The sequence below is a fragment of the Saccoglossus kowalevskii genome, chromosome 19 (genome assembly GCF_978046115.1).
Source record: "Saccoglossus kowalevskii chromosome 19, keSacKowa6.1, whole genome shotgun sequence".
Taxonomy (NCBI): Eukaryota; Metazoa; Hemichordata; class Enteropneusta; family Harrimaniidae; genus Saccoglossus; species Saccoglossus kowalevskii.
In genome coordinates, this window is record NC_140659.1 from 29350854 (window position 1) to 29374949 (window position 24096).

Below are 24096 nucleotides of genomic sequence, written 5' to 3' on the forward strand. Positions count from 1 at the left end.
TACCTTGCCCATACCATCAAAGATGGAAGGGAAAGGTACATGTATATTAAGGGAAAATTTTTGTCCGGCGTTGTCGTCGTCGTCGTTGTCGTCGTCGTTAATAATTGTTATTGTGTGCATGATAACTTTACTAATTCTATTCCAAACTTCATCAAACTTGGTCACCTTGTTCATCAGTATAAAGTCTTCCCTGAGTTTGAACAACAGATGTCCTGTATGAAAATATCATGCAAAAATTGAGAAAAACTGATAAAATATTTTGACTGTTTCTACTTGACTGATCACTGGTGATACACATCAAAGGTCACTGATCTCAGTGGAAATATGCATTGTTGTATGTGTTCAATGAAGCAAATGATTTATCTTGTAATAATATCCTTGGTAATGTATCTCAGAATCCCTTACTGGGTTTCAAAACCAACTCATGGAGAGATTGCACAGTCTGATACACATTTGCAAACCTACCAATAAATCTTTACAGAAAACAAGATGTCAGAAAATCAATATAAGCACTCCTATGAACTGGGTGCCAAACTTTGATCAAGATCTGAAGCTAATAGAAAATCTGTTTAGTTCAAAGTTATCAAATCAAAAACAATACATAAAAAATACATAAAAAGCAAAACATTTCATCCACATTTTAAAAAGAAAATTGTTCTAAAATACATGTATTCTGTATTTGACAAACAGTTCATTCGACAAATGAAAACTCACAGGAATATGTTTCAGCTATTAGAACAGAATGATAGAGTTTTTATAATACTAGTTTAAAAACTCACTTCAAACAAAGATTGCAGTGTTTGAAGATGTAGGTTCTCAGGAGGCAACAGTACTGTTGACTTCTCCCTCCACTGGACACCAACTAACTATTTAAGTTGATTTGCATACAAAGCAGAGCTTGCAACATGATAGCTATTCATAAAGGGTGTTTTTTTTTTACTTTTCATATAATACAGTAGTCACACAATGAGGCAGTTCATATTTGTCTCAGTGAATCATTAATTTTTGACAGAAACCTGTACAAAATACTTGGACAAAAGCCAGCTAAGATTTTCTGTTATCTTGCATGTTTTATGAATCTATTCACGTCTAAATGCAGCACCTTTTTTTTGCAATGAGGCATTTGTTTTTATACTAAAATATCTGAATTACTTTGAATAAAGCTGGAAATTATGTCCCTTAAAATAATTAAACAAATAAGGCACAAATGTTTTTGTAAGATATTTACATCTTTAAAGGACATTCGGTAGACTGATTCCCCACTGTTAGTTCAACCCCAAAACTTTTTTGTATTCAAAATTAATTATGACAATGCATATTTATATTGAAACAAACTATGTTAAAGGGAATTATATTATATAACAAAGGGCAAGGTCACCAGAGTTCAACTATGTTTAACTACAGGCACCACACAGCTTAGTGATTGTCGTCATGGTGGTGTTTTTTTTTCAACTTATATTCATGTTCTTATATGCAAATCTCTGAATGATGAGAGTGTGAAACAACTTATGTTGTATGGACTCTGAAGTTCTGTATCTACAAAATTAAAAATCCAGCTGAATACTGTTAGCAGAATGAGTTATTACTCCAGAGTTATAATTGGAATCAAAAATTGAAATCCTTTGGATTGAATAACTGGGAGCAGCTCTTGACATTGCCACAAAATAAAATATAGATGCTATATCATTCACTGAAGAATCAGGTTTGTTTTCTCTTTGGCTTAAATCACACCAGAAACTGGATGCTCAACAATCATAATGTGGTAGGAAGATAGTCATACAGTTATGTCATGCTGTCTCTATTATGAAATAAATTATGGTGGCAAAAAGAAGGATAATTTTATTCTAATTCTATTTTTTTTTAATTTTCAGCATCATGTGATTTTGGTGGGAAGACATGGTACAATGGTGATATGTGGAACTCATCTGGCTGTGAATATTGCATGTGTAATGACGGGATAGTGACGTGTCTCACTGCTGAGTGTCAGAAAATAATGTGCAAAGAGGTAATTGTCTCTTGTTTAATTTCAAATTTTATGCTTTAAACTGTTAAATTTCCACTACTAGAACGAAATTTGGTGATTTAAAGATGAATGAAAAAAATATGTGCAAGTCCCTGTGGTCAGATCACCTGTCTAATGTACCGCTGTGAAAATTTTGTGATTTTTCGCTTTTTGAAAAACTCAGGAACACTTGTCCTGTGAGAAATAGAAACAAGTTACTGAATATTGTGGGCTTTATTTATACCAATAGTTATAAATTTAAACTAAATAATTTCAGCGTTAAAGGTCTACATATCCTACTTGTAAGAGTTCTCATGTTTTTTTTCTACACATTGAATGTTGTAGCACATCAAACATTTTGCAAATAAAAATAATACAGTCAAGTGAAACTAGAATATATTGGGGATAAAGAAAAACACAATCTATAATAATGAAACAAGATCCAGCCATATTATGACGCCACAGACTGCCTTAATTAGTAGCATGTAGCACCTTTCATGCATAAAATTATAAATTTGGGTAGTATTTTGAATATTTTGAAATTCTAATCACTCTTCAATTATATTAGGGTGAAGTTGTTGTAAAAAGAGATGGTAACTGTTGTCCTCAGTGTACAGTACCATCAGGATATTGTATATACCAAGGAAGGACTTACAGGGTGAGTAATGCAAATATATCATCTTAAAGTTATGTATATGACTGTCAAAGTGAAGACAACTAATAACAATTCCCCTTTAACTTTTGTTATTGATACGATGTTACAAAGTTAAAACCCAGTTCCAAGCATTATAACTGATAAACCAGTACAAGTTCCAGTTACTATAGTGTTGACGCTGAGTCCAGTACTAATTCATTTTTCTACAATTTAACCATCTCACATTTAGATAATCATTGTTAGTCTACAATGTGTGTTTGTCCACATTGTTAAGAGGTAAAAAAAAATCACATTAAAATCACATTAGAGTCATAATTATCATGGAAAGTATATTCTTAATTTTGATGGAGTTGCTCACATCTCATTTGCATACATTTTTGTATGTATTGTGCAGTTCTTATTCCTGAATAATATTTCATAATTGCCTCGAATTTTTCCTGTTCATATGATATGATCAAGATCATGGTTACTGCCATGCTATTGTTTGGATGATGTGCATGGAACATACTCAATGTAGTCGTTGCACATCGTGAGAATATGTAATGTTGTTTGTATGAATCCTATCGCCTGTATACAAAGTTACTTTCCTATATTATATTAAATCTAGATATTTGTTAATTATTGTTTATTTCAGAATGATGATGATTGGGAGCCCGATGTATGTCTGTCTTGTCACTGTAATGCGGGTGATGTCAGTTGTTTCAGGAGATCGTGCCCTCCGTGTCCACAAGGCATGGTTGCTCAGCAATTCAAAGGAGAATGCTGTCCTGATTGTACACCAGGTAATGATCTAACAGTACATCCAGAAACATTCACTGGACCTCGGGTCAGACAAAATGGTGGTTAGATGCTGTTGTTAAAACTGTAAAAATTGTGTGGTAGTGAATATTTTATTTCATTTTATTTGGAGTCACATCAACTTTTCCTTGGTTAAGAAGTCACAGTAACTTTCACCGGAGTCCAAGGGAGTCACAGTGACTTTTATTGGAGTCCAAGGGAGTCTTCCCACAGCATTGTAGGAAGTTATAGTGACTTTCACCAGGGAATTAGGGAGTCAGTCACTTTTAGTGGGATTCTAGGGAGTCAGTACTGTACAGTACTTTTTAAATCTAAAATATCTAAAATACTGTGGAATACTTTATTTTCGCTGGAATTAATTTTCGCTGAAAAGGCTTTTTGGGCGTTTTGGTTGGAATTTATTTTTACTGATTTTTTAATGAGTTTAATGTGAAATATAGGAAAAAAGTATATTCGCAGGATTTTATTACGGAATCATCCCTTCAGCGAAAATAACGAAAATAAATTCCAAGCGAAAATAAAGTATTCTATAGTATTATATACTTCTTTAATTTTGAGAATAATCATTTCTCTTAGACAGGGAGTCACATGACATCTGTTACTTTTGTTTCCTGTGAATGCTATCAAATGTAAACCTGTGTATCAAAATTTACCAGATTATAATAATAATTCTAATGTTAATGTTAATAATGCATGTTAGCCACATCCATATTTAAACATGTATTATTACATGCACTATTAAATGCACTTAATATGTTTATCTTTACATTAATTTACTTTTTTTTTCAATTTCCAGTCACTTGTAGTAATGATTGTATTGGTTGTGACATTAGAGGTTGTCTACAGTGTAAAGATGGGAGTAAGTTATTACAAGACGGTCGATGTGTTGACAGATGCCAGCCAGGTTATTTTCAATCTGAACATAAGCTATGCCATGGTAAGTTGTAATGTTTACAGTGAAGAGTTGTAACATTTCAGTTTTATTAGTTTTGCATTGTGATTGTTTGTGCTACAATAACTTAAATTAAAAATAAATTAAATTATTTTATTTTAGCTTGAATTAATTTTTGCTGAAAAGACTTTTTGAGTGTTTTGTATGTATTTTATTTTTATTGACAAGTTGAATGTTAAAATATAGGAAAAAAGGTTTATTAACTGGATTTTATTTTCACTGAAACATTCCTTCAGCGAAAATAAAGCATTTTACAGTAAATGACTTCTTCTTGAAAACCACTAGCCTGATTGCTTTGGTATGTTGGTACCTTGGGTTGGATTCTATCAGATATGTAACCCGGTAATAACAATTGCAAAGATTATGATTATTTTCCAAAAAAATTTTCATTCAAACTGTTAAGAATGCCAATGGGGTTGTAGTTTCACTTCAATTCATATGAAATGATGAGAATAGAAATTCAAAATCAAAGAGATTGAACAATGGATTTGAAACTGTGTTGTGTAAGCAAAAAAACTTGGATTGGTTGAAATCAATGTCTATGATTGGACAGAAAAGCTTCCAGTGTTGACCTAAGAATTATAAAATTGTACGTTCTATTTCAGCTTGCCACCCTTCTTGTGCTGAATGCTCAGATGGCACTGAGTATCATTGCATAACATGTGCTGATGGACATGTGTTGAAATATGGACAATGTGTTGTAGAGTGTGGACCTGGCTACTTCAAACGGGGAAGTTCATGCTTTGGTGAGTTAGAAATTTATCTCAAATCATACATGGATAAATTTAGTATAGGAAAAAATGCATATTACTAATTTGATGATCTAATGAATGATTTAACTTTCAAATTCAACTTTTGTAAATTTCACAAAATAAACTAGCATAATTTTTGATATTACAGAAAATTACAGAAAAATGTGCAAAACGTAAATCAACTATTTGGTTGAAAAGATTGAGTTCATATAGTTTGAATGTGACATCAAGCAATAGTAGATATATCATGTCACGTCATTATGGAGTTTGTGGCTGCAACTTAAAATGCATCCTAAAATGTAAATTGAATCATTTAATTTTGAACTGGAATATCTTTTTTTTATGTCAAATGTCAAAAGGCTTATCTTTCAGAAGGATATATGCCGTTCAGATATCCTTACTTCATGAAAATTGATGATCATCAATTGTGTATAGCATGCATTAGTTGAATCCTAAAATGTTTTACAACGCTATAACCTTTTTTTGTCCTGTTTCTATATTCTATTTCACACATAATGCAGTATCTTGCAAGGAATAAATAGGTCTATTTAAATTCCTGAAAAAAAACTAAAATTTCACCTACTCTGAAAATTCAACCACCTAATTATTTGGCAGATTTTTGTAATTTATTGACCGCCAAAATATCAACCCCATCAGAAATTGCTCACTTATTGTTACTCCAAAAATTTGTTTAGAAATGTGACTTTCTATTTTGACGTAGGAAAGTGTATGTAATCTTGTTTGACGTTCAATTTGCAGTGCAACTGTATATAATCCAACTTTTATATTTGTTGAATTTTTACTCTAAAAAATTTATCGTTATTTTATTTTTCAAACAAAACATTCAAAAGTGGCCGAATTTTTAGAGTTTTTACGGTGCCATTTGATTCTTATAACAGTATGGTTTTGATAGGATTTGCAGTTTTGCTGTGTTCTGGGTAATTAGTGTTAGTGCTGTAATTATAAGGTCATCATCTGTTATCATCCTTGCATATGATGTTGAGCTATAATTTATATTTTCAGAGTGTCACGCATCATGTTTAGATTGCACTGGAGAGATGAAGTCACAGTGTTTGACATGTGCTAATACCACTAATGTAATAAGAAGACGGAAATGTGTTGAAGAATGCGGTGCCGGGTTTTATATCAAAGATGGAATCTGTCTTGGTAAGTTTGTTTTCTCTATTTGTCATAGTGGTATGTTATGCTATTGCAGAAATCTGAAAGATGTAATAGAGAATGTTGCATTGTATGTGAATTATGCCAAATCTGACAACACTGCATAGATGAGGAAAATGTGTTGACAATGTGTTAGCTCTGAGGTGGTTGGATGTGCACTAAGTATAAGCCCCATCCAGTGTGGGTTTGGGATGGTGATCTATGTGTGGTACAGGGGTCAGGCAGTCATCAGGTTAGCTCTGAGGTGGTTGGATGTGCACTCAGTATAAGCCCCATCCAGTGTGGGTTTGGGATGATGATCTATGTGTGGTACAGGGGTCAGGCAGTCATCAGGTTAGCTCTGAGGTGGTTGGATGTGCACTCAGCATAAGCCCCATCCAGTGTGGGTTTGGGATGGTGATCTATGTGTGGTACAGGGGTCAGGCAGTCATCAGGTTAGCTCTGAGGTGGTTGGATGTGCACTCAGTATAAGCCCCATCCAGTGTGGGTTTGGGATGGTGATCTATGTGTGGTACAGGGGTCAGGCAGTCATCAGGTTAGCTCTGAGGTGGTTGGGTGTTCACTCAGTATAAGCCCCATCCAGTGTGGGTTTGGGATGGTGATCTATGTGTGGTACAGGGGTCAGGCAGTCATTAGGTTAGTTCTGAGGTGGTTGGATGTGCACTCAGTATAAGCCCCATCCAGTGTGGGTTTGGGATGGTGATCTATGTGTGGTACAGGGGTCAGGCAGTCATCAGGTTAGCTCTGAGGTGGTTGGATGTGCACTCAGTATAAGCCCCATCCAGTGTGGGTTTGGGATGGTGATCTATGTGTGGTACAGGGGTCAGGCAGTCATTAGGTTAGCTCTGAGGTGGTTGGATGTGCACTCAGTATAAGCCCCATCCAGTGTGGGTTTGGGATGGTGATCTATGTGTGGTACAGGGGTCAGGCAGTCATCAGGTTAGCTCTGAGGTGGTTGGATGTGCACTCAGTATAAGCCCCATCCAGTGTGGGTTTGGGATGGTGATCTATGTGTGGTACAGGGGTCAGGCAGTCATTAGGTTAGCTCTGAGGTGGTTGGATGTGCACTCAGTATAAGCCCCATCCAGTGTGGGTTTGGGATGGTGATCTATGTGTGGTACAGGGGTCAGGCAGTCATCAGGTTAGCTCTGAGGTGGTTGGATGTGCACTCAGTATAAGCCCCATCCAGTGTGGGTTTGGGATGGTGATCTATGTGTGGTACAGGGGTCAGGCAGTCATCAGGTTAGCTCTGAGGTGGTTGGATGTTCACTCAGTATAAGCCCCATCCAGTGTGGGTTTGGGATGGTGATCTATGTGTGGTACAGGGGTCAGGCAGTCATCAGGTTAGCTCTGATGTGGTTGGATGTGCACTCAGTATAAGCCCCATCCAGTGTGGGTTTGGGATGGTGATCTATGTGTGGTACAGGGGTCAGGCAGTCATCAGGTTAGCTCTGAGGTGGTTGGATGTTCACTCAGTATAAGCCCCATCCAGTGTGGGTTTGGGATGGTGATCTATGTGTGGTACAGGGGTCAGGCAGTCATTAGGTTAGCTCTGAGGTGGTTGGATGTGCACTCAGCATAAGCCCCATCCAGTGTGGGTTTGGGATGGTGATCTATGTGTGGTACAGGGGTCAGGCAGTCATCAGGTTAGCTCTGAGGTGGTTGGATGTGCACTCAGTATAAGCCCTATCCAGTATGGGTTTGGGATGGTGATCTATGTGTGGTACAGGGGTCAGGCTGTCATCAGGTTAACTCTGAGGTGGTTGGGTGTTCACTCAGTATAAGCCCCATCCAGTGTGGGTTTGGGATGGTGATCTACATGTACATGTATGTGTGGTACAGGGGTCAGGCAGTCATTAGGTTAGCTCTGAGGTGGTTGGATGTGCACTCAGTATAAGCCCCATCCAGTGTGGGTTTGGGATGGTGATCTATGTGTGGTACAGGGGTCAGGCAGTCATCAGGTTAGCTCTGAGGTGGTTGGATGTGCACTCAGTATACGCCCCATCCAGTGTGGGTTTGGGATGGTGATCTATGTGTGGTACAGGGGCCAGGCAGTCATTAGGTTAGCTCTGTGGTGGTTGGATGTGCACTCAGTATAAGCCCCATCCAGTGTGGGTTAGGGATGGTGATCTATGTGTGGTACAGGGGTCAGGCAGTCATCAGGTTAGCTCTGAGGTGGTTGGATGTTCACTAAGTATAAGCCCCATCCAGTGTGGGTTTGGGATGGTGATCTATGTGTGGTACAGGGGTCAGGCAGTCATTAGGTTAGCTCTGAGGTGGTTGGATGTGCACTCAGCATAAGCCCCATCCAGTGTGGGTTTGGGATGGTGATCTATGTGTGGTACAGGGGTCAGGCAGTCATCAGGTTAGCTCTGAGGTGGTTGGATGTTCACTCAGTATAAGCCCCATCCAGTGTGGGTTTGGGATGGTGATCTATGTGTGGTACAGGGGTCAGGCAGTCATTAGGTTAGCTCTGATGTGGTTGGATGTTCACTCAGTATAAGCCCCATCCAGTGTGGGTTTGGGATGGTGATCTATGTGTGGTACAGGGGTCAGGCAGTCATCAGGTTAGCTCTGAGGTGGTTGGATGTTCACTCAGTATAAGCCCCATCCAGTGTGGGTTTGGGATGGTGATCTATGTGTGGTACAGGGGTCAGGCAGTCATCAGGTTAGCTCTGAGGTGGTTGGATGTGCACTCAGTATAAGCCCCATCCAGTATGGGTTTGGGATGGGGATCTATGTGTGGTACAGGGGTCAGGCAGTCATCAGGTTAGCTCTGAGGTGGTTGGATGTGCACTCAGTATAAGCCCCATCCAGTGTGGGTTTGGGATGGTGATCTATGTGTGGTACAGGGGTCAGGCAGTCATTAGGTTAGCTCTGAGGTGGTTGGATGTTCACTCAGTATAAGCCCCATCCAGTGTGGGTTTGGGATGGTGATCTATGTGTGGTACAGGGGTCAGGCAGTCATCAGGTTAGCTCTGAGGTGGTTGGATGTGCACTCAGTATAAGCCCCATCCAGTGTGGGTTTGGGATGGTGATCTATGTGTGGTACAGGGGTGAGGCAGTCATCAGGTTAGCTCTGAGGTGGTTGGATGTGCACTCAGTATAAGCCCCATCCAGTGTGGGTTTGGGATGGTGATCTATGTGTGGTACAGGGGTCAGGCAGTCATTAGGTTAGCTCTAAGGTGGTTGGATGTGCACTCAGTATAAGCCCCATCCAGTGTGGGTTTGGGATGGTGATCTATGTGTGGTACAGGGGTGAGGCAGTCATCAGGTTAGCTCTGAGGTGGTTGGATGTGCACTCAGTATAAGCCCCATCCAGTGTGGGTTTGGGATGGTGATCTATGTGTGGTACAGGGGTGAGGCAGTCATCAGGTTAGCTCTGAGGTGGTTGGATGTGCACTCAGTATAAGCCCCATCCAGTGTGGGTTAGGGATGGTGATCTATGTGTGGTACAGGGGTCAGGCAGTCATCAGGTTAGCTCTGAGGTGGTTGGATGTGCACTCAGCATAAGCCCCATCCAGTGTGGGTTTGGGATGGTGATCTATGTGTGGTACAGGGGTCAGGCAGTCATTAGGTTAGTTCTGAGGTGGTTGGATGTTCACTCAGTATAAGCCCCATCCAGTGTGGGTTTGGGATGGTGATCTATGTGTGGTACAGGGGTCAGGCAGTCATTAGGTTAGCTCTGAGGTGGTTGGATGTGCACTCAGCATAAGCCCCATCCAGTGTGGGTTTGGGATGGTGATCTATGTGTGGTACAGGGGTCAGGCAGTCATCAGGTTAGCTCTGAGGTGGTTGGATGTGCACTCAGTATAAGCCCCATCCAGTGTGGGTTTGGGATGGTGATCTATGTGTGGTACAGGGGTCAGGCAGTCATGAGGTTAGCTCTGATGTGGTTGGATGTGCACTCAGTATAAGCCCCATCCAGTGTGGGTTTGGGATGGTGATCTATGTGTGGTACAGGGGTCAGGCAGTCATCAGGTTAGCTCTGAGGTGGTTGGATGTGCACTCAGTATAAGCCCCATCCAGTGTGGGTTTGGGATGGTGATCTATGTGTGGTACAGGGGTCAGGCAGTCATTAGGTTAGCTCTGAGGTGGTTGGGTGTTCACTCAGCATAAGCCCCATCCAGTGTGGGTTTGGGATGGTGATCTATGTGTGGTACAGGGGTCAGGCAGTCATCAGGTTTGCTCTGAGGTGGTTGGATGTGCACTCAGTATAAGCTCACTGGTATTGGAATAGTAGCATTCTTTATACACCTAGCGTATACTTGTAAGGTGTGCCTTCTAGTCATATCATTGTGTAGATGATGTAGATGAATGAAACCATAGTCATCCAAGTGTCAACTATGTTTGGTTCTGTAATCATACATCATTCCAAATAAATATGTGAAAAACCTTTTCTTCAATTGATGAACATTTGAATGACCCTGTTTTCATCTAAGTGTCACAGTGCCTTATACTAGATGTTTATAATAACAGTCTGTTTTGTGTGCTCTTTCTGTTCCTGGTCTGATTTAAAAAAAAACTTGTAAATCCCTTGCATAGAGCAGTGAATTTCTTTGAGTGGGTAACGCGACCAAAAATACCCACAGAAAGTCCACTTTTATACACTTAGCCATAATGTTTAACCATTTTAATTTTCTCACCAAAATTGGGTTGCAGTGTTATATAATTTTGAATCTAATGCACATAATTTTACATCGGCTATAAGTTTTGATTAAAAGTTCTGAAAAAAATATGGCAAAATTTATTGTGAGTTAATTTTGTGTTAGCAGCTGAGATCAACATATATATTTTGTGATTTTTACTCTAGAATGTGATGATTCCTGCATGGAATGTGAGTATGACAGTCCACGTTGTACAACATGTCCTTCACAACAAGTCATACAAGATGGTGTATGCGTCCCTGTATGTGGAGTAGGATTCTACCAGCTTAATCCGTCTTACTGTGAAGGTAAATTGTTTTATTGATTATTAGTTGAAGATGTCCTGTCATGGAATCAAACATGAACTAACAGTAAAAACTGTCTAAACCAGTGCATCTGTATTCTGGAGCTCTGTTTAAAAATGACCACCATTTTCTAGTCATCTTCTCCATAGAATTACTTGTGTACAGAAAACCGTTGTCTATATACACTAAAAATATCTGTAAACTGAACAATTTTCTAAGTTCAGTTGGTGTTCGGTTCACATTAATTCAGTCATGCTAATTTAAAAATAAAATTATATACATCATGTATGAATATGCTTGGTTGACCTCAAAATATTGATAATCATAGTGTTCCCATAGTTACGTCTTTATCTACTGTACAGGTACCATTAATTGTTTTGATTCATGTGATTTGTGTATAATTATCATTTCTCTTCTCTACCTACCAGCCTGCCACCCCTCTTGCTATGAATGTAATGGTCCAGGTAAAATAGATTGTACAAGTTGCACTCTGTCCAATGTATTGTTGAATGGTATGTGTCTCTCTGGCTGCAGTGATGGCCATTATGTCAACAATGGTAGATGCTTCTGTAAGTTTTACTCGTTGATATCTTATTCACTTATTTGTACACAATCAATCAATAAATGTGAATTAATAAAGGTAATTTGTCCATCTCAATTAACCTTATCTAAAATGGTAAAACAAGTCTTCAGAATATGAAATAATTATTTCCTCTCTACTGCTAAAAGTGTTCAGTGTATATTTATAACTAATGTATGAAGACAGTGACAGTTTTCTTTTGGCCTAAGGTATTATTTCTTGGTGTCTTTTTTAGCTCCGCTGTTGACTTCGTCAAGGGGAGCTTATTATACGAGTGATTGTCCGTCGTTGTACTACAGGTGGACCTCTGGCAGACTTATTCATTTTGTGATGATATCCTCAATTCTTTAATTGAAATGTACATTGTTAACAGTGGAGCTGTCAGCCCAGAAGCTGCTTGTTCAAAAATTCGAAATTGCTTAATTCTGCTAATTCAAAATCAAACTGTAAATTATAAAACATATACACTGCTGAATTGTTTTGCTAATTTTCTTACACAGCTTGTCACCAATCATGTCGTACATGTATTGATGGAAGGGAAGATGGCTGCACATCATGCTTGGATAGTAATTATGTAGTACAAGGTCGACCCCCATACACTGGTGATTTGCATGGAAGGTGTCTTTCAGAGTGCCAACAGGGACAATTCAGTAATGAACATGGAATATGTCTTGGTATGTTATATTGGACTTAAATTACTATTTTAATGTACTACCATGAACATGTGCGGATTTAGGGGAGGCATGCCAGGTGCGCATCCCCCCTTCAGCACGCAAAAAAAAAAAAAATTGACAAATCAGTTGACAAAGCCAGTCCAAGTCAGTAGGAGCGACCCTCCCCCTTACTGAATTTCTGCATCTGCCTGTGATGATTTGTTTATGTCAGTTTTAACACATTGTTCACAGTATAACACTGTGTTTACAATATTAATACTTCATTAACAATATTAACTAGTAATTACTTTCGGAACACTTTGTTTACAATATATAAACAAATTGTTTACAATCTGAATGAGTTGTTTACAACATGTAAACATATTGTTTACAATATATAAACACATTGTTTACGATCTGAACACTTTGTTTACAATTTATAAACACATTGTTTACAATATATAACACATTGTTTACAATATATAAACACATTGTTTACAATATATAAACACATTGTTTACAATATATAAACACATTGTTCACAATATATAAACACATTGTTCACAATATATAAACACATTGTTTACAATATATAAACACATTGTTTACAATATATAAACACATTGTTTACAATATATAAACACATTGTTTACAATATATAAACACATTGTTTACAATATATAAACACATTGTTTACAATATATAAACACATTGTTTACAATATGAATGATTTGTTTACAATATATAAACACATTGTTTACAATATATAAACACATTGTTTACAATATATAAACATATTGTTTACAATATATAAACACATTGTTTACAATATGAATGATTTGTTTACAATATATAAACACATTGTTTACAATATGAATGATTTGTTTACAATATATAAACACATTGTTTACAATCTAACTGATTTGTTTACAATATATAAACACATTGTTTACAACATGAATGATTTGTTTACAATATATAAACACATTGTTTACAAACTAAATGATTTGTTTACAATATATAAACACATTGTTTACAATATATAAACACATTGTTTACAATATATAAACACATTGTTTACAATATGAATGATTTGTTTACAATATATAAACACATTGTTTACAATCTAAACACTTTGTTTAGAATATATAAACTGTGTTAGGCTATTAACAGTAAGGATATAAACACTTGATGTTAATACCCTACTATTTCACTTGATTTTCAGTTTGTCATGCTACGTGTAAAACATGCATGGATACCAGTATAGAAGGCTGCATATCATGTGCATCTCCACTGGTACTGAGTGATGGCAATTGTATCAGACAGTGTGAAAGTCATAGATATCAAAGTAACAGGGTTTGTTATGGTGAGTAGACCATGCTTGGGCATCAGGTTAGTCCATTGAGAATATATGGGGAGCTAAATATGGCTTTTTTAAACACAGTAATGCTATTGAAGTCTCTCCAAAATGGTTACAATTGGGAGAGTGATTGCAAAATTAAGTGAGCATCTCCTGAATTATCTTATCCAGTTTTCAGAAATGAATTCATTAATTGAAGGTGGGTGAGCATCACTGAAGATGTAATCCCATTGTGATAAATCTCAAAGCCTGACATCAAAAAGTTTTCTTTTGAGTTCTTTAAATCAGTGTCACAGAATGATTAACAGTAACCTGGAGAACAAAATAGACTAATTTTAGCTGTAAAGAAATGATTACGCTGTGTAAATTAACCGCTTTATTCTTTGTCGAAAAATTTTGTTAATAATTGGAAATAAAAATGTCTGCCACCTGCACTGTTGTCGCCATTGCTGTTAACATTTGTTGTGGTTGTGGTAACTCATGTCTATTTTGTATCCAATTTAACCCTGGTTAATATATTCAATTTACACAGGGCCACATCATAGCTTTAATTCTAAATGTTTTTACCCTTTTTAAGTAAATGAATGCGATAATTTTTCTGTCAACTTCATCCACATTGACATAATTTTCTATTAGCTACATATCTTGATCAAACGTTCTTGGGAAATTATGGAAAAAAATGTGTTGGTATGTTTTGTAAATGCTGTCAAAAGTTGACCTTGGTGTTCAAAACGTTAAACATATACTGTTAGTAATACTGTACTATGGTTTTAACTTTTTCTTAGATTGCCACAGTAGTTGTGATGGTTGTTCAGGTCCATCATCCAGTGAATGTACTTCCTGTAATCACCTTGCTACACTGCAGAATGGTGAATGCCTAACTCGATGTGCAGAGTCTGTATATCCAACATCACAGGGACATTGCAAACGTGAGTTCAATGTAGCCTTCAGCTGACAGACAGACAAAGACAGACAGACAGACAGACAGACAGACAGACAGACACAGACAGACAGACACAGACAGACAGACAAAGACAGACAGACAGACAGACAGACAGACAGACAAAGACAGACAGACAGACAGACAGACAGACAGACACAGACAGACAGACACAGACAGACAGACACAGACAGACAGACACAGACAGACAGACAGACAGACAAAGATAGACAGACATGGCAAAGAACTATCCCATGATTCAAAGATTCTAATCAGCATGGACCGATTGATTTCACTTGATTATTGACGACTTAGATGTGATTTGGTGTCACATTACTATAACATTTCTGTACATCTTAAAATTAAAAGGTACACTTTGTATATTTTTGTTTGTTTTGTTGTTGTTTCTGGAAATGTAGAAAATATTGACTAACAGCTTTAATGAATAATCTTATTTTGCAGCATGCCATCCAAGTTGTGCAGCATGTGTTACATCAGCTGATAACACTGGTAGTATATGTACACAGTGTCAAGATAGTACTTATTTTATACTTGATGATATTTGTGTGGATGACTGTGGGAGAGGCTACTTTGTACATGGTGGAATCTGTCGAGGTGAGATGCCATGCACATTTGATGGGTGGGGTTAGATTCTTGATTATTAATGATCACTAGTATCAGATTTGTAGTGAGAATAGTTTCAGCTATATATAATGCAATATGGAGTAGGAATTTCATGAAATTTTCTGTAATTTTCCGTCTTGAATTTTGTAGACAAAATTTCGGGTACGCAAACTAGGTTTTGAACTTCAACTGTATGAATTTTAACTTTTGCAACATAAAATGCCCACCAAAAAAATGGTTAAATTGTTATAGGGAAATCACAAAGTGATTCATTCCATGGAATTCCATTTTCATCATTGATTTTATTTGTTTTCCATAACATATTTGGTATAACCTTTCACTCTGCAAAATATTAATTTGTAATGTTTTTAAAATTTTCACATTTTTACCATTTATTCATGTCTATCCACTACGCAACAATGACTTTTGAAACAACAGAAATTGACTGAAGTGGAGTGGGTTTTACAATGTCAATGATCGTTTTCCAGACTTAGAGAATCCATTGTGGGTTACATGTATATCCAAGTAAAAAAGTTTAACCTATGACCTTTTACCCTATGACCTGATTCAGAAATGCATGTAATTCATGAATACATTCTTTCTCTCACAATTATTTTCAGAGTGTCACAGTTCATGTGTGACGTGTATTCAAAGCGGCAGTTCCGGCTGCACCTCTTGTAACCATGGTGATGTTTTATCCCACAGAGGAACGTGTCTACGTAGCTGCTATGATGGTTACTATAGTGATAATGGCATCTGCAGAGGTAAGCATGAATTGTTTATTTGTCCACCAAAAGAATAATTCTGAATCAGGCATTTTGATATAATTTATATGAAATTTAACTCAAAGACAGTTCACTATGTTTAGTTTGATGTCATAATTGTCATGTCCAGTTCTTAGATACTTCATTAATTTCTGCCACAAACAAAATTAAGGTGTTAATGAGCTCAAATTCCACATAATGTGGTATTTGATACCTATCTGAAGAGGGTGATGTTCACAATTATAATTTAACATGTAACCAAGTATTAATTTAGACCTATTTTCCAGAAAGTGTTTAGACATATTTATTGCATTACTCAATAGTAACAAAATCTGATTTTTTTTATAATCCACTTTGAAACCTATTTTATTTCCAGAATGTTCATCTAACTGTTTGGTGTGTAGCGGACCTTTTGACTGTATCATTTGCAGAGATCCATTGTATGTTGTACAGTTTGGAGAATGTGTTAGTCAGTGTGCTCAACAGTTTTATGCCGACCCACTCACTAGGGAATGCAAAGGTAAATACAGTAAAGAACTTTCATTCGAAAATATATTTTCATATTCAAAATCCAAAAATGATTGACTCTATCACGTAATGTCATTTGAACAAGGAAATTTCAACAGTGTTTATCGACAATTTCCATCACGTTATCAGTATTCCAGTGGTGATCTTCAAAGTTGATCACATCTCATCATCATCAGTCGCTAATACATGCAATACATACAGACCTATCTCGGGGTCCAATCAAGTTCTCCAATAGAGTACAATGAGAATTTACATCAGTTGAGTGTGCATGTGTGTCACTCGTTTGTTCAGAGCTTGAAAACGTCACTGACAGGTGACAAACACTGTAATAGAAAGCAATACATGCCGTCTAAATATCTGTTTGAAAGGATATATAACAATATGGTTATTAAAACATTTATGTCACCGTACATCATCATCAGTGCTATGCATCTCGGACAATACCTTCACTGTCTGGTGCACTCAGACATAAATAAACCTTAAATTATAGTAATATATGAACTAAATTTTATTTTTGTTTTATATTCTCTTCCACGTAGAATGTGATTGGAGTTGTAATTCATGTGTTGGCCCAACATCGTTTGACTGCATACACTGTATGGATGGTGTCTTATTACAGAATGGTTCATGTGTGGCAGATTGTACACCAGGACACTATCAACTTGATCAGCAGTGTCGAGGTGATTTTCCACAGTTATATAGCCTGTAGTTTACATATTTTTATCAGTTTATGTATTTTTTGAATCCATGTACATTTGTTGTCCTGAGTGAAAATGCCCTTTTGTGGCACCAAATAAGGAAATGTGTACATGTATATTATGTTAAGTGGCATACATGTATGTTTATGCCAGCAACATGCAAATAGCACGCTAAAAGCATTCAAATAGCACACAAATAACATGCAAATAACATTCAAATAACATGTAAATAGCATGCAAATAATATGCAAATAACATGTAAATAGCATGCAAATAACATGCTAATAACATGCTAATAACATGCAAATAACATGTAAATAGCATGCTTATAACATGCAAATAACATGTAAATAACATGCTAATAATATGCTAATAACATGTAAATAACATGCTAATAACATGCAAGTAACATGTAAATAACACGCAAATAACATGCAAATAGCATGCTAATAAGATGCAAATATGCATTAATAGGATGAAAATGCAACTGTATAAAATATTTTGTCCCTAATATTAAGGCATGCAGAATTTCTTTTTCTCTTATTGATCCCTGCAGGTTTTTTTCCCCATGTTTTTTTCTGTACCAATTTTTGTTTTCATTTTTGCTATTGCCCCAAGTTTCTACAGGGTACTCCTAAGTAACATACCAAGCTCAAACTTCCATTAATGCTTAATAATCTTTAGCAATGTCGCTAAATAATGTATTATGTGGAATCTATTACAGCCTGTGATAGTAAGTGTCTATCTTGTAATGGTCCAATGTCATGTACAGAATGCTTTTCACCGTTATTGCTACTTGGTACACAGTGTGTTGAAGACTGTGGACCAGCTATGTACAAGAACCATGCCAGCCATCAGTGTATATGTAAGCATTGTATTTATATTTTGTTTGATTTAATTTAACATCATCAATTATTTACAATGTATTATTCATTATTTCATAATGTTAAGTTGTGTTTATCAGAATGGAAGAATTCACATTTGTTGTATTAAATCTACTAGTCTAGTACAATGTTTGGTAATTCTGATGGTGCTGTATGAACTAAATTTGATTAAAGTCAGTAAAATTTCATTGCCCAAATCCAAGATCTCAAGAACCGGAGGTTTCAAGAACCGAATGTAAATATATACCCCCCCCCCCTCATGAAACTATACATCATTCCGAGAGTGTATTTGACCTTAGTATGACCTGAGATGTGCCTGTTGTACCAATCAGAGTTAACATAGCATTTGGAAATTGACAAAATATTGTGATGTGAAATTACCATAGAAGGCACACATTTATACATACTTGGTAACTCGCACAATAATAGAGATGAGAAGATTGCGGAAAATGACAACATTCTGTCTCACAAAGTAATTTTATTTATTTTCTAGCTTGTCCAGATTTTTGCATAGAGTGTTCAAGTTCTATAAGATGTGTCACGTGTATGGCTGGTAGCTTCCTGAGAAACTGGGTCTGTTTGACACATTGCGGCGATGGTTTCTATGAGAATACGGAAACAAGCTCATGTGAAGGTACTCATTTTAATTCAATAATTACAAAATGGTGAAAGTTAGACATCATTTTCTCTCTGTCTTTGTGAGGGGAGTCTTTATTTTAGAATTCTCTTAACCCATTTGAACACAATCATTTTTGCAAATTTTTTGGATTTTTTTTCTCCAAATGAAAAAAAAAATGCAGTTTTATTTTGTGAAAGCTAACAAATTGGTGTTGAATGGCTTATAGAGCATAAAACCCTAATTTTTGTTCAATATTGATACATTTTTTTAGATTCAATTGTTCAAAGTTTATGGTTTGGCTTTGTATCATAAGAAAATAATATTTTGCTATCATTTAAACTTTCTTTTGTTGGATTCATTAAAAAATACAATGTTTACATCAGCATATCATAATATAGAGCCTCATTCATGCTGTTTGTGAATCTTAGATGGCTTTTGCTGTTATACAATGTGACTAGGTTATTTAAACATTACAATAATGCATAAACTTTTCTTATAGTTAATATCTACCCACCTGACCTGTATGTAAATGGTACACTGACCAGTCCTATTGGTGGCTCAGTTTTACTGGATTCCTCTTTTTTGTCAGCATACGATACTGACACTGCCTACTTGGACCTCTTCTTCTATGTCGATTCTCAGCCAACGAATGGAGACTTAATCAAAAATGTGCTCGGTGAAGATAAAAAGATGCAACGTGGAGATACATTCACGTTTGAGGAACTAATACAAGGTAACATACGATATAAGCATGATAAATCATTGCCGCTGACAGGAACTATGAGTTTACGGGTCAATGATCGACAGTATGATTCTCCTCCACGAAATGTGGATATTGTCGCTATTTCAAATTCGCCACCATCGGTACAGTATAACCAGCCGCTGGTTGTTAGCGAAAGCAGCATGGCTGAAATCACACAGCGGAACATACGTATACAGGATCAAGACAACCCGGAATCTGTAATTCTCACGGTACTGGAAGGGCCCAATCACGGGTCACTGATTCGTTTTCCCGGAAGAACGCAAGTGACATCCTTCGATTTGAATGATCTACAGAGAGGTTTGTTGAGATACGTTCACGATGGAAGTGAAACACAACATGATGTCTTAGTTATACAAGTATCTGATGGGAACAACGTCATTAATTTCATGTTTGAAATTCACATTCAGCCTCAAGTAAGTCTTGGAGTTACTCTCAATTAATTTTGTGATGCCCAAAGGAAACCGATAATCTTAAGTTTCTAGATTTCAACCTGATTTCTCTTGTCCGGTCTCCACATCATAATGTCTAAATAAAAATATTATTTCTGCAGCTTTTGCTCCACCAAAAAATGCAGTCTGATCATATTTTCCCACTTATTTTGCCTCCGCATTGTGCCCTCTGTTGACAAATTGATTAAACCCACACAATTTGTGTGGTGTCAAATATTTTAGCTAAACATTTATTAAGGAGTGCCAGCATGCAGCCACATTGGTATCTGGCCTGTGTTTGACAAAAAAAAAATCTTCAACAATAGTCTGTTTCTCTTTAAAATAACTTTGTATTTGCAAATATTTCGTTAAAAAATCTTAGCCAATGGGAAATATTAATTTGTTACAAACCAAAAAAGTTTTAGGAAAAGAGGCAAAATATTGTATCCATCTTTTGGCAGGAAAAGGCTGGCATTCAAAAGGGTAAAGAAAATGTTCCCTAACCATTTAGTGAAATGTTTGACTAACTCATCGCTTCTCACATGTTTCTTTTCTTTGTCTGACATTATTATTGTGTGTTGTAGGATAACAAAGGTCCAATTTTAGTGAATAATGTGCAGGCTAGAGTAGAAGATGGTGGGTCAACTCAGATCACTAGTAATCTGTTATCAGCGACGGATGTTGATTCAACCGATGATGACTTAGTTTACCAACTTACACCACCAGAAAATAATCCAAAACATGGTAAGGACACCCAAGACAGTTCAATAATGTGAAATGACACTTTTGTTATATCTGAACAGTTTTGCCATTCTATTTGGTTTTTAGTTTCCTCAGATTATATTGTAAGGTCTACAAGCCATGTACCTCTGGAAACAATTCTGTAAGTGCCCTTGGTGTTTAGTTGAGATAGCTTTTTCTGTAACACCTCCATGAACAGTTCCTTTGTAATCTAAACATGTTTTCATTTCCTTTGGTGTTCAGTTTGGACAGATTTCAAGCATTATGATTATTGAAATAAGCAATTCCGTGAGATAGTCTGATCTGGTCTGTCACTATGAAGTGTGATTTGAATACTGAACTCTGGTTGCCATCTTTTATATCACCAGTTTAAATCACATATCACACCATTGAATATAAATCTCTTTTGAAATTCAGGTGATTTAATGATGGTGTTGCCTGTTCCATCCACTGGTGTTGAAAACGGTTGGATTGATAAAGGAAATGGTGTAATGGAGACTAAAGCTGCTATCTTCCGTCAAAAGGATGTGAATGATGGCCATTTATGGTACAAACATCAAAATGACGAAGCAAAGAGTGACTATTTCATGTTTGAGGTAATGTACCAGGGGTAAATGAGAGTGTGAGAACTATGAGATTTGAGACTAATTTATTCTCTCATGTCATCATTTCTATTGTTCTCTTGACCTATGTAACCGTAGTGACATGATGGAATGGAATACCGTTGCTATTTGAACGATAGAAACTGGTGTTGAGGCTCTCTCACACTCACAATGTTTTTGGATTTGCTGAAGTTTGAATGGAAGGGGGTATTCACCATATCGTGCTTATTCATACTCCCATTTTGTTTGAATGTTTTTTTCATGGATGTATAATTTATTAGTAGGATGTTAGGATATCTTTACTAACTGTTATTTTTGTCCTCCAGATATCTGATGGTGGAAATCCACCTAATGTATTAAGTGATCAAGCTTTCAATATTGCTATTATGCCACGTGATGATGAGCCACCCCAGTTAGCAGCTGGAGTACCACTTCCTCTTGGAGCAACCGTGAGTCGATATTTGTGTAATACTGTATTTGCTCTATTGGAAGAACATAGAAGTCCAATAGAAGATCATATAAACCAAAAATCACATATGTTGTATTATTAAAACATGGCAGTAGAAACACCTTGATAATTTACATCAGTGGAAGTGCTACTAATACTCTTATATTTAATTATTGATTATTAGGATTGTTGAAAATTATAATGTATCAAACTATAATTGTTGTAAATTATGCTTTTCAACTAAAAATTATTGTCAACCCAATAAAACAAAAATGTTATTAATAAAGGACTGTAAACTAGTTTCTGTGAGATTTGTTAGAGTAATAATTTCATTAGAGGTCACAGTGACCTATTAAAATTATCTAAGTTTGTGAACTAAACTAATGACTGATAATGCCTTCATCTACAGTTGTAATATTTTCTAGATTTGAAATTATTTTGACTGATTGCAGGTTTTTGAAGGTGAATTGATTCCCCTTGGACACAACCACCTTGCCTTCTATGATCCAGACAGTCCTGACTCTGATCTACTGTATGATATCACAACACCACTGCGTTCGGAGCAAGGAAGCATCGAACACATAGATAGACCACACCTACCTGTTACGCAATTCACACAAGCTGATGTCAATGCACAAAAAATTGTCTACAGACCGCCTGACTTTGATGTGGGACAAAAACAAGTCGAGTTTACATTTTATTTCACTGGTAATTGGTTTATTGTGTTGTTGTATGAGTGAAAGTTTGTTTACATATTGATTGTATTCATCTCATTAGATTTATCTGTGAACAAACAACATTCAGATTTGATCTGATGATGTAATTGAACATGTTCGAATTTTATTGTAGCTTACCTGATAACAGAATAATCTGATGGCAAAGTTGCAGATTTTTTCTGGTCAGATATGTGACTTGAATTACAGAAAACAAATTAACTTATTCTGTTCAGACCTAATATAATTTTATTGCGACAAAACCCTGTGAGCCTGTAAGAAGTATTTTATAACAGTTTGTAAAAACAAATTGGAGAACTATTCAAATTTCATGGGTGTGAAAAATATATTACATGCAACCGGGAATTGCATCACACCTTTTTTCTTTTCTTTTACAGTTTCTGACAGCTCAGGGAATGTTTTATCTCCACAACCATTTACAATTCGCCTCATTCCAACCAACACTGCCGCACCAATATTCGCAAACAGACATCCCATTGCTACAGTCAGTCAAGGTGGTACCACAGCCATTGGTGAAGAACACTTGTTGGTCACTGATCTTGACACACGATTGGCTGATTTGACATATACGTTATCTAGAGCACCATATACTGGAGAGTTTATTAAAAGTGATAGGTCTACTCGGGTGATACTACGAATTGGTAAGTATATACACTCGGGTGATACTACGAATTGGTAAGTAAATACACTCGGGTGATACTACGAATTGGTAAGTAAATACACTCGGGTGATACTATGAATTGGTAAGTAAATACACTCGGGTGATACTACGAATTGGTAAGTAAATACACTCGGGTGATACTACGAATCGGTAAGTAAATGCACTCGGGTGATACTACGAATTGGTAAGTAAATACACTCGGATGATACTACGAACTGGTAAGTAAATACACTCGGGTGATACTACGAATTGGTAAGTAAATACACTTGGGTGATACTATGAATTGGTAAGTAAATACACTCGGGTGATACTATGAATTGGTAAGTAAATACACTCGGGTGATACTACGAATTGGTAAGTAAATACACTCGGGTGATACTACGAATCGGTAAGTAAATACACTTGGGTGATACTACGAATTGGTAAGTAAATACACTCGGGTGATACTACGAATTGGTAAGTAAATACACTCGGGTGATACTACGAATTGGTAAGTAAATACACTCGGGTGATACTACGAATTGGTAAGTAAATACACACGGGTGATACTACGAATCGGTAAGTAAATACACTCGGGTGATACTACGAATCGGTAAGTAAATACACTTGGGTGATACTATGAATTGGTAAGTAAATACACTCGGGTGATACTATGAATTGGTAAGTAAATACACTCGGGTGATACTATGAATTGGTAAGTAAATACACTCGGGTGATACTATGAATTGGTAAGTAAATACACTCGGGTGATACTATGAATTGGTAAGTAAATACACTCGG

General features: G+C 36.5%; 1 protein-coding gene across 1 annotated transcript in view; it reads left to right on the forward strand.

The window, feature by feature from the left end:
• LOC100377483 (extracellular matrix organizing protein FRAS1-like) overlaps window positions 1–24096 on the forward strand; it is an 88523-nt gene that overhangs the window by 15093 nt on the left and 49334 nt on the right. The window contains exons 9-31 of the mRNA XM_085493787.1: window positions 1872–2005; window positions 2571–2660; window positions 3292–3439; window positions 4252–4392; window positions 5013–5153; window positions 6183–6326; window positions 11152–11292; window positions 11718–11858; window positions 12370–12543; window positions 13748–13888; window positions 14668–14811; window positions 15285–15437; window positions 16067–16210; window positions 16587–16730; window positions 17278–17418; window positions 18161–18301; window positions 18814–18954; window positions 19439–20115; window positions 20715–20874; window positions 21289–21467; window positions 21800–21922; window positions 22374–22629; window positions 23033–23296. Of these exons, the coding sequence (XP_085349913.1) occupies window positions 1872–2005; window positions 2571–2660; window positions 3292–3439; window positions 4252–4392; window positions 5013–5153; window positions 6183–6326; window positions 11152–11292; window positions 11718–11858; window positions 12370–12543; window positions 13748–13888; window positions 14668–14811; window positions 15285–15437; window positions 16067–16210; window positions 16587–16730; window positions 17278–17418; window positions 18161–18301; window positions 18814–18954; window positions 19439–20115; window positions 20715–20874; window positions 21289–21467; window positions 21800–21922; window positions 22374–22629; window positions 23033–23296 (4062 nt within the window). The remainder of the gene's footprint in view (window positions 1–1871; window positions 2006–2570; window positions 2661–3291; window positions 3440–4251; window positions 4393–5012; window positions 5154–6182; window positions 6327–11151; window positions 11293–11717; window positions 11859–12369; window positions 12544–13747; window positions 13889–14667; window positions 14812–15284; window positions 15438–16066; window positions 16211–16586; window positions 16731–17277; window positions 17419–18160; window positions 18302–18813; window positions 18955–19438; window positions 20116–20714; window positions 20875–21288; window positions 21468–21799; window positions 21923–22373; window positions 22630–23032; window positions 23297–24096) is intronic.